The sequence below is a fragment of the Poecile atricapillus genome, unplaced genomic scaffold (genome assembly GCF_030490865.1).
Source record: "Poecile atricapillus isolate bPoeAtr1 unplaced genomic scaffold, bPoeAtr1.hap1 scaffold_148, whole genome shotgun sequence".
Classification (NCBI taxonomy): Eukaryota; Metazoa; Chordata; class Aves; order Passeriformes; family Paridae; genus Poecile; species Poecile atricapillus.
In genome coordinates this window covers 83,281-99,390 of record NW_026709008.1, presented here as the reverse complement: position 1 = coordinate 99,390, position 16,110 = coordinate 83,281, and the positions used below count along the sequence as shown (strand labels likewise).

The 16,110-nt window shown below is 47.7% G+C and overlaps 1 protein-coding gene and 1 long non-coding RNA gene across 3 annotated transcripts in view; one reads left to right on the top strand and one right to left on the bottom strand.

Annotated features, from left to right (window-relative positions):
* The first annotated feature begins 2,706 nt into the window (after window positions 1-2,706).
* Window positions 2,707-7,720, top strand: LOC131574208 (uncharacterized). The gene is made up of 5 exons (XR_009276409.1): window positions 2,707-2,864; window positions 3,467-3,513; window positions 4,512-4,570; window positions 4,973-7,031; window positions 7,706-7,720. It is a non-coding gene; the product is annotated as an uncharacterized LOC131574208 (long non-coding RNA).
* A 147-nt stretch (window positions 7,721-7,867) lies between these two features.
* LOC131574207 (echinoderm microtubule-associated protein-like 6) overlaps window positions 7,868-16,110 on the bottom strand; it is an 85,193-nt gene continuing 76,950 nt past the window's right edge. The window contains exons 32-42 of one of the 2 annotated variants that reach the window (XM_058828628.1): window positions 15,317-15,525; window positions 14,723-14,880; window positions 14,002-14,116; window positions 13,365-13,553; window positions 12,170-12,342; window positions 11,319-11,481; window positions 10,746-10,849; window positions 9,603-9,756; window positions 9,230-9,330; window positions 8,451-8,645; window positions 7,868-8,380 (exon numbers count right to left, since the gene is read on the bottom strand). In XM_058828628.1, the coding sequence (XP_058684611.1) occupies window positions 8,621-8,645; window positions 9,230-9,330; window positions 9,603-9,756; window positions 10,746-10,849; window positions 11,319-11,481; window positions 12,170-12,342; window positions 13,365-13,553; window positions 14,002-14,116; window positions 14,723-14,880; window positions 15,317-15,525 (1,391 nt within the window). In that variant the 3' untranslated portion in view covers window positions 7,868-8,380; window positions 8,451-8,620. Of the gene's footprint in view, window positions 8,381-8,450; window positions 8,646-9,225; window positions 9,331-9,602; window positions 9,757-10,745; window positions 10,850-11,318; window positions 11,482-12,169; window positions 12,343-13,364; window positions 13,554-14,001; window positions 14,117-14,722; window positions 14,881-15,316; window positions 15,526-16,110 lie in introns of those variants that run through there. The other variant, XM_058828629.1, reaches the window with a different exon arrangement.

Here is a 16,110-nt window from a genome sequence, read left to right as displayed (position 1 = left end):
ATCTGTCTTGTTAAGATTTTTTTTCTTCTTTATTAAACAATGCTTCAGTCAGGGAAGTCTTAAAATGGACTAAATATTTATGCAGCACAAGGAGAAATTCCTCACAGCTCTTGAGGAGTAACTGCAGAGGAGCCCTTGCCAGAGCCCCAGGGGAAGCTGCATTTTGTCCTGGTAAAGGCTGTGCTGGCACTGGGCACGGCTGTTCCTGCTCAGCTGAGGCTTTGAGGAGCAGAGCTCTGTATTGTGAGTGTAGCAAAGAAGGGGCATGGGATACTTCTGGATTTGCCCATTTTGGCTGGCAAAGCTGGGTTCAGTCCATCAGCCCCACAGGCACTGAGGTACCCGTCCTTGGGAGGGTCACACCGAGCTTGGCTCCCGAGCAGCTGGGAGGGGCAGTGGAGCTCTGGAGCTGCATCCTGGGCTGCCTCCTGCTTCCCTTTTCTTGTCTTAGAGGTGTTTCAGGGAAGGGGATTTTTGTGTTTGTAAAGATCTCTGAGATGTGTTTCAGGTAAGCTTTGTTGTGTCTGTGAGAGTCCCACAGACAGTTTATAAGAAAAAGAAAATAGAGACCAGTGAGTATGTGGGGTTGAGATGGACTCCAGGATTGGATAATCCTGCGAGAGCTGCTTGAGATGTCGGGAGGGTGCAGAGAGGGGAGTTGTAGGATCAGGGTCCCTCTCCAATCCAGTACCGTAAGTGAAGAGGATTAAAACTGCACATGCAGCAGTTTGACTCTGCCCTGATGCTGTTCTGGACAGACTTTGGGTGGAGAAAAGCTTGTGTAGTCAAATGTGAACTCCTGGATTTTGCTCTTTCTTGAACCATAAATTCAATGCTCGCTAAATAGGACAGTTCTGATAATTATTGGACTTTGGGATTGATTTGTGTCTTGTTACCCCTGTGCTTATGTAAACTCCCATTTTCTGCCCTGGGCAGAGTCATCAGCAGTGTTACTCCTGGCTGCTGGGCCGGGAGGGTGGTGCTGAGCTTCAGGAGTTGTGTCCATGGGGAGCAGGTTGGCTTTTGGGATGCAAGAGAACCATTGTGAGCCATCACAGGCTCGGGGTTCTTTGCCCAGTGCAAGCTGGTGCCTTTCCACCCTCTGGGGATGTGCTGCACGTGCAGCCTGTCCAACATGCAAGTGTGAAATGCCTGATGCACAGAGGGCAGCTCCAGGCTCACCCTGCCACTGCAGGCCAGAACTGGGCCAGGCTTTGAATCAGTCATGGGGGAGTTCAGCAAAATCTGCTTTATTTACTTGAGAAACCTGGCAGAACCCTTCAGTGCTGGGAGTGCTGCAGCCTCTCTGAGGGTTAACTTTGTGCCCCTCCCTGGTGCTGCTTTGTCACATCTCAAAAGCGCTGACAGATAAAGAACTTCATCACTTGCAGTTAATGCACCTGATTTTTTAACAGGATCAGTTTTGAATGAAGCTCTTGAATTGACTTAATTTTGTTGCAGGGGTCATGGAATTAAACTTGCATTGACCATCATGCCCTTATCTTGTTGCTGGCTGTTGATTTTGTTTGGTTTGGATATTTTACATCCTTTGATAAGCTAAAATTGGATGTTGGGATACCTAAGTTCAGAGTGCCTTGGCTGCAGGCCAGTTACCAGGGTCCTGGCCCACACCCACAGTCCTGCACCCATGCATTGTTTTCCTTGCCAGCACTTTGTACCCGTCCTTTCCTCGGGTGCAGCTCCCGCTGATGGGAGCGTTTCCATCTTGGCTTGTTCTCCGTGCCCAGGTCTGCCCTCCCTGGTGCCAGTTCCAGCTTTCCCACGGTGTCTGTCCGGGGTTCTGCTGGAAACCAACCCCGTGTGCTGAGCTGCCCAGGGCTGGGGGCTCCAAGGAATAAACACTGGGAAAGCCGCTGGTCCTGGCTGCTGCTCCCCTCCCCAGCAGCTCTGCAACTCTAGAAGGAAGCGGCTGATTCTCCTTGGGAGGAATCCTGCCCTGAAATAGAGCTGGCAGCCCTGGGCCCCCTCCCACTGCTATAGGTCAGAGGTGTGCCTGGGACACTCCACCTGGCACTAAACGTGGGCAGACCTTTGTGTGGAGCTGGGAAGTGGAGCCTGTGTCCCACCAGGAGCTGGACAAATGGGAAGAGGGAACAGGGCTGGGATAGGGAGCCAGCAGTGGTGGCAGTGTGGGGCTTTAGGGACGTCTTTGCTTCTGAGCTTGGCTCTGACCCGGAACCAGCTTCCATGTTAGAGCACTTTTCACTCCTCTTGTTCCTAAACTTTTTAATATCCAAAGTGCATTTTGGGTTTTTTGAAAGAGAAAAGGTAAATCAAGCCCACCCTACCCCGTTATCTTCCATCCAGGCTTTTCCTGATGTGACAGAGCCTGGTCTGGTGTGGTCAGAGCATGGCTGGCTGGACACCTGGGTGGCAGCAGGGCCACCACGCACACACACACGTGTGACCTCCTTTCTCTCTGGCTCTGTCATGCACCAGCCCCTTGGCCTCTCTAAAGGCCTGGCCTGTCCCCTGTCTCTGGAGGATGGCAGGTAGGAACTGTGTGTGCCCATCATTCCTCACTGTGGAATTGGCACAGGGCAGTGTCGGGCGCTGCTGACTCGGGCTGAATTGAGCCCCGTGACCTGGACGCAGGAGGCCTCGTATCCCATGACTGAATCCTTCAGCCATCTCATCAGCCAGCTCTGGTTACAGGAGGTGCACAAGGGTGAGGTGCACTTTGGGGCTGTTTAGTTTGGTATTTGTGTTTACAGCAAACTGTGGGGTGTCCTGGGCACAGACTGGCTGCTGACAGGCTCTTTTTCCCTTGCAGTTCGCAGTGTTGATGTGGGTTTTCACTTATGTTGGTGCCTTGTTCAATGGTCTGACATTACTGATCCTGGGTAAGTGTTTGACTCGTGTTACACACCTGTCACACCAGATAACCTTGGGGAAAGCAGTGGGGTCTGGTCAACGCTGGCAGGCTGGTCCTGTAGCCTCAAGATTATTGCATTTTTAGGTTCTTTGGGGGTTTTTTTGATAACACAACAGAATGGATAATTTTGAGTTGTTGAATTCCTTGAGATTGCTGATCTCCAGACCATTACATGGTTTACAGGTAGATTTGTTGTGCCTGTCCCTGCAGGATCTGCTGTGGCTGTGTCCCACTGCAGGATTTAATTTCTTATATCCCAGAGCAGGCTGGCTTCAGGTGTCAAAACCAACTGATGCCTGAGCAGCCTTTGGGGAGAATTTGCATAACCCACAGTGGAAAAGTGACCTGTGACCAGACTTACTGTACTGTTGCTGAGACCTGGAGAACAGCCCAGGCTTTCCTTAATAGGGATTATTGAATTTACTGGCCAACAATTGGTGCATGGGGCTTAGGAATTCATTTTTCTTGTACCTTTCTGCAAGACATATCAAGGTGTGGAAACCAGTCCTTGTTCAGCCTGAATGCCATCCCTGCTGTCAATATTTATATATTTGATGTGCTCTTTTCCAGCTTTGATTTCGCTCTTCAGTGTTCCTGTTATTTATGAGAGACATCAGGTGAGTGTTTAATAGAATTCATTAAATGTTTCATAAAATCAGCTGTGTTGAAGCAAAACCAGAAACAAATAATTCAAATTAATTTCAGTCTTCTGAAATTTTTAAAGCCTTTAAAACCAGGCCTTTACCCAGGGGCCAGGGAAGGCTACTTTAGTACTTCAGTTTGAAGTTCAGACTGTGCTTTCCCTTTTCCTTCTTGGTGTGGAAGAAGAGGTTTCCCCAGAAAACAGTTCTGGAAAAGGCCTGATAAACTTGGAGGCCTTTTCTGCTGGTCCAGCTTTGGTCAGGACTTGGAGCAGCACTGGGCATGGTGTGTTGTTAATCCTGCTGTACCTTTTGGAGTTGATATTCAGGATTGGCTTCCCAAAGCTCTGTGGAATTTGTAGCCCTGGCAAAAACAGGAGGTGGGAGCTGCTTGGCCCAGTCCAGTGCTGCTCTTGGGAAGAGGCTCCAATGTAAAAGGAGGAGGGAGGAAGGAGCCAAAGTAAAATGCTTTTGATTAAATTATGGCCAGGGCTGTCTTGGGCAGGTCGCTGCACAGGAGGGGGGAGCCAGCTCTGGCTCAGCCCGTTTGTCTCCCCTTTCAACAACAAGGCTGCGGTGGGGGAGGCAGGAGCAGATGGTGGAGCCTCATGGGGCCTGGCCAGGCTCCTCCTCCACAGGGAAAGGCAGCCTGGAGCCCCGAGGCAGGAGCATGGACGGCTGTGGGGCTTAGCCTGAGCTGCAGCCTAAGCTGGTTACCCAGCCCAGCCCAGCTAAGCAGCTTTGCTGCTCTCTGGGGCCCAGAGGGGCCCGGCCCCACGCCCACAACTGGACCTTGACAGACTGGGGAGAAGCCAGGGATTGAGTCCTTTGGGGCTTTGCCCACCGTGCCTCCTGGTGGGTGTGTTCCTGGAGTTCTGGAATCCCACTGGGAAATAGCCCTGGCTGAGCTCCCGCTTCCCCCAGAGCTCTGTGGGACTCAGCCAGGCTCTGACTTGTGTGTGCTTCAATTGCAGGCCCAAATTGACCATTACCTGGGACTCGTGAACAAGAACGTCAAAGATGCCATGGCAAAGTGAGTTGGTTTGGCTTTATTTATTTCCCTTAGTGCTGATGACAGCTCCTGGCACATGTGGTGCTCCTGTCTAGGACTAATGTGTTCTTCCATGTGCCAGGCCAAGGAGGAAAAAGGTCTCTAACTCTGGACTGGGTGGGAAATGAGCTCCTTTATTGCTGATGCTGTCCTGAAACGAGCCTCTATTATTTCTAATAGAAATCTGTGTATTCCAACCCATTAGTGATACCTGAGCCCTCAGCAGGTGCACTTGAGGGGGGAATGAGTTCAGCAGTTCCATTGGGCTCTGGGTACAAAGCTGTGTTGAAGGTTCTTTTGCCATGTTGCTGTTTCTAAGACTCCATTTAACCTTTTCTTTTTTCCTGTTACTCAAATTTAGTTTTGTCTTTCTTCCTCTTGCAGGATCCAAGCAAAGATCCCCGGGTTGAAGCGCAAAACTGAATAAAAAAAAAAAGCCTGAAGCAACTTATCAATAGGAAGTTCATCTTTTAAGGGGGAAAAATACTCATTGGATTTACACGGGGAGGGTCAGGGAATAGCAAACCCCTTGACATTGCAGTGCAATTTCACAGATCTTTATTTTTTAGCAACGCAGTGTTTGAGGAAAAAATAACTGTTTTGACTGCCATGTGTTTCATCATCTTAAGTATTGTAAGCTGCTATGTATGGATCTAAAACTAATCATCTTTCCTTATCCTGTGTGCAGCACTGGCTAATACAAACGACTGAGACAGCTGTACATTTGCTTCATCAGAGGTAGTTCCTGCTGCGTTCCGGAGGTGTAGAGCAGGTGGGGCAGAGGAGAACACTTCCCAGTTTGTGCACTGTGTATGGTCTGTGTAGATTGATGCAGATTTTCTAAAATGAGATGTTTTAGAAGAATATACCAGTTTAGCAAGTTTTGAAAAATCTTGCCTTTTTGGTATGAGTATAGCTGTATTGTGATTTTATTGTTTTATCAATTGCCAATATATATATATATGTGTTTCACAAAGCTTAGATCTTTCAGCTGCTCCACAGTGCTTTGTATGTCAGAGAACTGACTGAGGCCTGGACGAGCTCCAGAGCACACAAGCTTGAGAAACTAAAAAGTCTCTGTAAACACTGGCATCTGTTGGAACCAACAAAAGAGAAAAGAACAAAGAACCTCCACATAGAGTAAAAGAAAATTACAGCATACACTTTGTTGCACAAACGTACAGTAGTTGATCTTGAGCAAATACTTCTCCAGCTCTCAGACTCTGATAATCTGTGGACCGAGTATCTAATGCTGCAAATGTTGTTTGGAAACTTAAAGCCCTGTCCTGTTATGCAAGAAATGATAAGTGAAAATTTATACACTTGCAGTTTGAGCTGTACTGAACTAAGTCTGTGGAATGCATTGTGAAATGTAAAAAAAAAACCAACAAAAAAGCAAAAAAAAACCACCCAACAACCAACCCCAAAACCCCAAGTATCAATAAAGCTTATAGACATAAAATAATACCGGTATTTGGCTTTCTTGAGGCAAGTTTAATCTATTTGTGTTTATTTGAAGTTCATTGTGATAAATATCCATTGTCCATGGTGGTGGCAGTAGTGTCCGAGTAGAGCGCGGTGCAGGGTGGGTTTGTCACGGTCCCTTTTCTTTCTCTGCACTGGGAAGGAGTTGCTCAGGGCCAGCTCCAGAGTCCCAGGGAGCTCCAGAGGGTGTCAGGTTCTTGGATTTTTGAGACAGGAATGGTGGATGCCATTTTCAAGTTTGAAGGAAATAAGTCCCAATAATCTTTCCAGGTCAACGTGTTGATTCTGATTGAAGAGCTGGACATTGAAAACTTGTGTACAAATTTATTTGAGATGCAGATTTTTAATGAATGGCATCTTGACCATTGAAAAATAGAAATTCATGCATTAATATTTCAGTTTACAGTAAAATACAGCGTTACTTCTGAGCATTTTATACAGGAAGCCAGACCATAGAAACATACAAACCGTAAGTAAGTGTTTTCCTGACAGACACTATTGCTTGAAGATATTTCTCACATCACTGTTGATTAATTCATTCTGCCACGCAACTGGTTTTATTTGGGATACAATCAACGTGGAAGGAAGGCAAACATGAGTGGTTACAACACAGGCAGAGGTGCTCACTGCTGGCACCACCTGACAGAACAGGATTTGATCCCGAAGGTTGCTTTAAAAAACAGACTGCATAGGGACTCGTACTGTGTATCTGACAAACTGCTCTGCTGTATAGTCATATAAGGCATTAATAAATTCAATTGTAAAAAAAAGGTGATTCTTTGAGGTTGCTGAAGCACTTTGTGTGTTAAACAGACAGGAATCCACTCCTTTAATGGGATGTTTTTGCTACTTTTCTGTGCAGTGGGCAGCAGAAACGGACTGGCAGGAAGGTTCCAGAGTTCAAAAGCCTATTGTCCTGCACTGGGACTAAAGCACTATTGCTTTTCAGAGACTAAATGTAAGTCTAAATGTTTTACTTTAGCCTTTATTTCTTTCAATTAAGAAATTCAAATTATTTCAAAATATGGATGTTGTTCCATGCCCAGAATCTTAAGTATCTTAAATACCTATTTTGACATTGCCCATATTTACTATTCCTTTTTAAACTTCCTCCAATTCCACTTTTTGAGTCCTTTGAGTTTTTAGTTTTGACAAGATATTCTAACAAATAGTGAAGGGCTTGAGTTGCCTTTTGGGAATATCTGTCCATGGTTCCAGTTCCTCATGGAGGCAGCTCTCCTTTGCTGTCCCCCAGGCCAAGGGGCTCTGTGGGGTGAGGGAGAAGCAGGGACAGGGAGAGGAACCCAGAGTCAGCCAGGAAAAGCTTTTCCCAAAGAAAACAAAGCTGCATTTCCTGGTTCCAGGGGATTTATGTTGTGCTTGCAAGCAGCACGGACTGGCTGGAGGGCACACGTGGCCCTGCTCTAGGGACATTGCAGGGATTCCTTTGGAGGCTTAGGATGCCCCTCCAGAACAGGAAATAGGAATTGATGGAGGTTTTTCCCACCAGGCCGAGATTCTGGCTGGCCACTGCCTGTAGGAGTGTAAAGCACATTTTCCCAGAAATGGGGAGCATGCAGAACACTTGGGGAATGACTCCTCAGTCTTGGTGTTAAAATCTCTTGAACCAAGTCTGTCCAAAGGCTCTCCTCTCACTCACTGCTGGAGTTGAGCTTGCACTGCCGGCTGCAAGAGCAGCTGCCCAGGAGCTGCCGTCCCTTTTTGGCCTTCTGCCAGCACAGAGCCGCTCGCTGTTGGAAACACGGGCAGTTCACTTGTGAAGGAATTAAAAACCCAAAGCAGAAACCAGGGATAATGTAAGTACCCAGCTGGAAAAGGTGAGAATGGTTTAGCCCTCCTCTGGGTGAGAGTCATAGCACCATGTGTGAAAAGCAGGTGGGGGAGGCAAGGCTGCAGCCCAAACTACTAGAAAATTATTCCAAGGCACTTCATGGATAGAAAATTTTGCCAAATATATATATTTAAAAATAAAATGGACTTAAAAAAAAAGGATACTTTGCTCCTTCAATTAATGAAAGCTGAAGGATGACCTCCCCCCTCCCCAGCCTGCTGTTAAATCCTCCCAGCTTTACTGAGTGCACCAAATTGGAGTTTTAAGCAGGTGTGGTTAAAACCCACCCACTTTTTGAACTTTGTTCAAGCCACAAATTTGGATATTAAAGGGCCCAGCATTTTGTCAGCGTTTTCTCCCTTTTCAGACACTGTTTGAACAACACAGTATTAGGCAAAAGCAGCTTTGTGAGTGAACCGTTCACCCCTTTGGGATCCCCAGGTTACCCTTCAGACCTCAGCTTCCTTCGCAAGGGCGTCGGGCTCTCCAACGCCAGCTTTGGGATCCCCAGGTTACCCTTCAGACCTCAGCTTCCTTCGCAAGGGCGTCGGGCTCTCCAACGCCAGCTCCCATTCCCTCTCGCTAAGTTGGGATGAGTGATCTGGAAATGTCAGCCTGCAACAGGGCTGGGATTCCTGCAGCCCCAGGGACATTCATTCCCTCGCTGGGGCGGGACAGCAGCAGCCAGGGGCTCCTCAGAGACAGCGCCACACAAACACACTGTGGAGACAGGAGGAGAGCAGGGATTGGCCTTTGGCACAGCCCAGGGAGCCAGGAAAATAAACACACTGGGTGTGGGGAGTACGGACTCTGTGTGTGTGTGTGTGTGTGAGACTGTGTCTGTGTGTGTGTGTGTGTGTGTGTGAGACTGTGTCTCTGTGTGTGTGTGTGTGTGAGACTGTGTCTCTGTGTGTGTGTCTGTGTGTGGCTGCAGTGTGAGCACTGTGTGTGTACTGTCTGTGTATGTGGGAATTGTGTGTGTGTGTGTGTGTGTGCTGTCTCTGTGTGTGCTCTGTGGGCAGTGTCTGCACTATGTGTGTGTGTGCTGTGCCTGGCTGTGTCTCTGTGTGTGTATCTGAGTGTGTGCACTCTGTGTATCCATGGTTGCTGTGTGTGTGTGTCCATTCTGTGCACTAAGTGCAGTGTGTGTGTGGGATGTCTGTGTGTGTGTGCACACACGTGTGTGTCTGTGTCCCTTTCTCTAGGTGTATCTCTGTGCCTGTGTGTGTGTCTGTGTCCCTTTCTCTGGGTGTATCTCTGTGCCTCTGTGTGTGTGTGTCTGTCCCAGTCCCAGCCCCAGTTACCTGCAGTCGTCCCCTCCGGTGCTCACCACGAACTTGTCGTCGTGCGAGAAGCGGATGTTGGTGACGTGCGCCGAGTGCCCAAAGTACCTCTTGTGTTTGGCCTGTGGGACAGGAGAGCAGCTCAGGGCTGGTGCCAGGCACAGTCTGTGCCCGCAGCCAACCTGAGCCCGAGGCCTTTTCTCTCCTGGGAGCTGCCCATGGATGGGCTGTGCTGGTTGGGTGCTGCAGGGGCTGCCTGGGGCACAGCCCGAGCAGTCTGGATGCCGTAGGAGCTTCCTGAGGATGGCCCATGCTGCTTGGGTGCTGTGACAGCTGTGCCCAGGGGTTTGGGAAAAGCAAAAGCTGCTCAGGTGAAAATCAAACAGGCACTTACAAATTTCTCCGTGCATGGGAAGTCAAACAGCTTGACCAGGCCGAAGTCATCTCCTGTGACTATGTTCAGGCCAGCGTGGGTCACACAGGCACAGTTGACATCTGCCTTATCTGCATTTCGTGGCCAGATCCCAATGACTTCATCTCCAAGAATGCTGTTCCAAAATCAAGGTAAATAACATGCATTAGACCATAAGACTTAAAGCCAACACAGGTCAGTAATAAGAAATTGCTGCATTTAAAATAAAAATGTCCCCTCTAAATGACTGCCCTGGGCTCATCATGGAGACCATCACACATACAGCATTTTTATGTGATTCTTAAACAATCTCTATCCATTAATCCTTAGGTTTATTTCCCAGGAAACCACTGGCATCATTCTACACCAGCACCTTGTGCAGCTCTGGTCTCCATGAGCCTTCCTCTGGGATTTCTGACTACACTGTTCCGCAGCCATGAGTTCCTGACTGAGGGAATGCTTGTCTGGATGTCCACTTGTTCTCAGAAATAGCTGTTCTGCCCTGGCTTCAGTTCTCTGTAATCATTTACCCACGGAGTTACTGTCAGAGGCATCTGCCCCCTCCCAGCAGCTGTCAAGAGTCTTCTGAAATGGTGAATTTGGGGCAGATTTTTGTGTCAGCAGCGCAGTCAGAGTAGGAGGATTCTCATTTACCTTCTCCTAGCCCTGCCTGGTTCTCACCCACTGCCAGCTCTGCCTTTGGCCTGTCCCACTTCTCACAGGAGGAGCACAGACAGAGTTCTGCAGTGCTGGGAGCAGATTCCTGTGTGCATCCACATCAGGAACTCTTTTAATGACACAACAATCAAATGTTTCCAGGCCTTCCATGCTGCTGGTGTTTGCTGATGTGGGACAAAGCTGCCTGGAGTGGCCCAGAGCCGTGTGAGGGGCCTGCTGTGAGTGGCAATGAGCCACTGTGGCTCTGTGACAGCCCCTGGTGTAATTAGCAGCACCAATTACCGCAGACACCGAGCAGCCACGGCTGTGTGTGTGAAACCCCAGGGGTGTCAGAGCTCTGAGGAAGCAGAGGCTGGGTGTGCTCACAGGTTTGCCAGGCCCTGGGGATGTGTCAGCACCGACACAGCCAAAGCTGGGAGCTGGCCCCACGCTCCTGTCGGGTGTTACCTGGTCCACGTGGCCCAGGTGATTTTCTCTATTACTGCAGGGTCTGTGATTTGCTTTCCCAGTGGCACCTCGTGAACTTGACGCTTGTAGGCACCTGTGGATACCTGAAAGTGGGAAAGGGAATAACCTGGAAACTCTGCTAATAAATACATCATTTTCTTTAAGAGTTCCAGCAGTCCTAACAGGTTTTATCAGAAATTAACCATCTAGGATGACATTATCTTTTTTCCTCATTATCTGGAATTCATCACGTGCCCTATAAAGGAATAATAAAGTTACAGGATGATGATGGAAGGAGATGTTCACATGCAGAACTGACAGATTTTCTCTCCTCTATCTCAACCTAATTTTACTAAATCAGAAACATTTCTGAAGGAAACCTCTTCAAATCAACAATTTAATTAAAACAAATTAACCCAGCTCTCACACACATCCCAGCCTCAGGGAGGAAGAGAACTGCTTTCATATGGTTATAATCCACAATTTGTGTTTAGCATTGTTCCCATTCCATTGATGTGGGGTAATGCTTTGCCCTTAGCACAGCTGGAGCGCTCTGGGCTATCCCAGACATACCTGGATGTACCTGCTGTCTGCAGAGAAGTCCATCTGTATGACAAAACTGGCAATGTCCTTGCAGTAGCCAATTCGGTTTAGGGTTGTGCCTTGAGTGAGATCATAAAAATCCACAGTATGTTCCTGTGAGCCCACTGCCAGAAACCTGTTATCTGGACTGATCCTAGACAGTAAAACGTGGGGTGGGATGTCACTGGCTGGTTCAGTGCAAGATTTGCATTTGCTAACGTGACAGTAACTTTTTTTAATGGAAAACACAAAAAACCTTCTATCAACAGCAAGACTGAGCCCAACCCAAAACTTGATGCTTAGGAGAAGAGGAAGACTCAGGAAATCTTTGACAGAGGACAGGGTTAGATGGGATATTGAGAAGGAATTGTTGCCTGTGAGGGTGGGCAGGCCCTGGCACAGGGTGCACAGAGAACCTGTGGCTGCCCCTGGATCCCAGGAACTGTCCCAGGCCAGGTTGGACAGGGCTTGGAGCAGCCTGGGATGGTGAAAATGTCCCTGCCCATGGCAGGAGGTGGGACTGGATGAGTTTTGAGGTCACTTCCAAGCCAGCCCATTCCATGACTCTGTGGTTAAATGATGTTAACGTTGCACTCCCATAAAGCCACAGCATGGAGCGTACAGAGCAATCCTCTGGGAGTCAGCAACAGGAACTGCAATCTGCAGAATTCATTCCCATAATTACAGCTGTGCAGTGTGGCTGTAACTGAATTAAAGCACCACCACAGTGCCCTTCACCAGCTCTCACAGCTTTCAACAAACACAGACTTGCAAAACCTCTGCAAATCCCCTTGGCACTCGAAGGCCGTTTCCTTGAGCCTCGTGTTTTGAGCACCTCCTACCTGATGTCCTGAATTGCAGATTTCCTGTCCCTCTTCTTGCCCCAGACCTTGAGGCTGTTGACCAGCAGGACGACGAACTCTCCGTTCCTCATGCCGATGGCCACCATCTCTCCGTCGGGGCTGTAGGCGGCGCAGCGCGCGGGGTGCCCCAGGCTCACCTTGTTCACCAGCTTCTGCGGGGACACACGCAACAGGCTCACACCTCCCCAGCACACGGACAGCTTCCAAACACAAAGTGTATAAAACTTGCTTAATTAAAAACAAATCGTCTCTGTTTCCCTCTAAACATAAACCTGAAATGTCACACCGAGACTCACATCCCACCAGGCATATGTCGCTAGGCAGACTTCAAAATAGAGATGTGATTCGGATGGGGGGTTCATGTTTGCATTATTTTGTAGACTGACATCCACTTTCACACCAGAAAAAGGACTTTTTAGCAGGAGCTGAAAAATCTATTTCCTAATTTGTTTCAAGGGTGGCTTTGACACCTTCAACAAACTGCTGATTGGCACAGAGCTTTCCAATTCCAAACGTCCTAGAAAGCTCTTGCATTTTCACCTAGCTGGTTGTATTTATAATACATTCATTTTCCTCATTCAAATTAATTCCTGATAGCTCAGGTAACAAGCTTTTGAAAAGGTTTATGCTGGCCAAAGTGAGCAGAAACCTTTTTGGTGTTTTTTTTTTCAAATGTTTTGTTGTTTTTAAAAATGGTTGTTGTTAGTCAATTTGGCTTGGAAAAATCCCTGAGGCAACATGCAGAGTTCCAAAGGAAGGCTCTGAAGGGGAGGGAGCCGTGCCTGCCAGGAAGGCAGAATGATGGCCAGGGGCTGTGTGTGACAGCACAGTCTGTGTCACCCAGACTGGCAATGTGGAACTAAAACGCTTCCTTGATCCCCCAGGCTGCAGATTTAGATCAAAATAAGCAATGCCCAACAAAAGGCAGTCCATGGGCAGGTGTGCTGGTGAGTCCCTGCATTCCTCTGGGAGTGCTGGCTGTGGGACACCTCTCCTGCACCAAGGATTCACCTTCACACTCACAGCAAGGAAAGAACTGGGGCCAAACAAAGCCAAAACCTGCTCAGGACAGAGGCAAAACCCTGCTCTCATTCCAGGGCTGCTCAAAGGCACAAAAAATGGGTGCTTGGATAAAATGTTCCTTTTTGATCACTCTTACATTCACGGTACTCACTTTGTCCGACAGGTCCCAGATCCTGGCTGTTCCATCATTGCTTGCAGAGATAAATATGTCTTTGGAGGGGTGAGTTGCCAAGCCCCAGATTTCCCCTTCCATATGACAGTCAATTAACAAGTTTGAAGCAGCATTTTTTTCTCCTACTTCAAGGATTTCTCCATCTTTTGTTCCCACTAAGATTTTCCCCTGTTTGTAGGCAAAGAAAAGGAGTGGAGAGAGGTGGTCAGTGTAGCAGGAACTGCCATGGTCTAAACTGCCACAGCTTCCTTGGCAAATACTTGGAAAATGCATGAACAGGTTAAGTTTGTAATTGGTTAATGGCTACTTGATTGGAAAGATAAAACAACATTCCTCAGAGGTGGTGTTATCGAGGAATGTGTCAGATTCCTGGACAAAATGCAATAGAGACAGCTAATAACGGCTGGGAGGTGCCATCCTGTGCAGTATCACAGCTCCTTTCTCATTTACAATTCAAACACATGCAAGAGTGACTTGCAGCAAGTCAAATCACTCTGTTATTTCTGCCCTGTTCCACTTTACCAAAACTCACAGCCTCCCAGTAACTGCCAGTGGGGGTTTTGTGGCTTTAAAGAGCAGAGAGAAGCTCAGGGAAGCAGCTGAGGCCGCTCCTCACCTTGCCCCGGCACACGGAGCGCACGCACTCGATGAGCTGCCCGGTCTCCAGCTGGAAGGCTCGGCACCGCTTCATCTCCTGGTCCCACAGCTTCACTGCTCCTCCCTCCTTCGTGCTGCAAAGGAGGCCTGCTCTTACCTGCAGGGCTCCTTGACACACAGACATCCCAACAGCATTTTTCTGCTTGAGTCACAAAACATGCATTGACCCACCCTCCACTCGATATCAGGACACCTCGTTATGGTGCAATGGGAAGTAAATAATAAAAAAATTAAATGCTTTCACACTTGGTGTTTTAAACAGCACCATGATCTGTACAAACCAAACTGTTCTCCTGCCACTAATGTCAAATCTCTGTTTCTTGTGGTAATCCCAACACCTGCAGCATCTCCACAGGGAGAGGCTGGCTGTAGCTTGACAGAACCAAAGAAGGGAACTCCACTTATGGCAGGAGCTCAGGCAATGAGAGCTTATCCAGGTGTTTGGATCAATCCCAAAGAGGTTCAGTGTGGCCCTGCTGCAGAACTTGTGCCACTGTGACCCTCAAGTGTCCTCCTTTAGTCCTTCACTCACTGAGCCACCTGGGCAGGTCATGCAAAACTGAGAGTGAAACAGCTACAGCATAGAGAGTGTTAATCTCTGGGGTGCTGGATAGAAATGAAAACAAAAACCACACAAGAGAGACAGAAGTTGGGCACTTTAGGAAGATCCTGTGTCTTACGGCCTCTCCTTCCCTCCAGTGACAATGAGCCCGTCCCGCAGAGTCGTGTACATGGTGAACACCGGTCCCGTGTGAGCCTTGGCCACCAGCCTGACCAGGAAATGATCCTTCCACACGTACACATCTCCATTGATGGCACCAGTGAACGTGAGGTTATTCTGCAACAGACACCAGCAATCTCTGATACAACACACACCTCGGCATTTTTGTTCAGCTTCAAGTCAAATTCTTTAAATTAAATTTAAAAGTCCTTAATGACCACACTGGGTTGTCACCACTGGTGATATCACACCAAATACCATTAGCAGAAAAAATGATACGTGAAATGAGAAATCAGAGTTTAAATTAAACCAGCAAAGTAAAAAAACACAAAACAAACCAAAAAAACCCCAGGGTATTAGGTGTGCACAGAACTTAATAGAAAACATCCACCCAGTTGTGCTCAGGAAATTCAGGGAAGCATCTCAAGGTGCACAAGTTTTAAATCCACATTTCACTAACAAGCACTGGGTTGGATTTCAGCAAAGAAAACTGACCCTTGCAGGTTTAATACAAAGGTAATGTAAAATCCTGTAGCTGGTAATTTGAACTCACTGCTCCAAAGGCAACAGAGAGCATGGTTTGCATTTTGGCATCTTCCATGGAACCAATGACTCCTTTCTTGTAGAGCAGAGCGCTGCCAGCCAAGGTCCAGAACTTCATGTGTTTGACCCCCACGGACACGAACTGAGTGTCAGAATCCGGGCGGAACTCCACAACAAAGATCCTCTCCAGATGTCCTCCCCTGCTGGCAACTTTAGCCCCTGGGTTAATCAGGAAAGGATAAAAACAAAGCTGAATTTACCTGAGGAATTAAGCTCTGATATGATTTTATCAATTAAATTGAGCTGGTGTTGGATTGGAGATCCCAGATGCTGAAAGCTGCAAATCCCAGCACTATTTAGTGTATCAAACATCTTAATGCAACTCCCAAAGTCCCTGGTTATTCCATTGCACCCCACAGATTTAGGAAATGCAGATGTAAGGCCTTCACAGCACAATCTGTCTCCTGGGTCAGTGAAATAACACAGAAATATTGGCTATCATCTGGTGAAAAATGCACAGGGACACACTAATGAGCTGAGGCACTTTTCCTCCCCCCTCCACCTTTTCCAAAGATAATTCTTTTCTGGAAATTACTTCCCAAAGGCCTATCTCCAGCACAGTACTTAAAGTGTTTTGGGAAAGAAAAAGAAAAAATGTCCCTAATTTCATGTAATTTTATGTTAAGCATCATTCTTTTCTTAATTTCCACTGACAACAGGTGTTTACAACTTATCTTCCTGTTCATATTTTCTAGCCCTTTGCCATCTTTAACTGATTAACTGAGATACTCAGAGTGAGGGCAC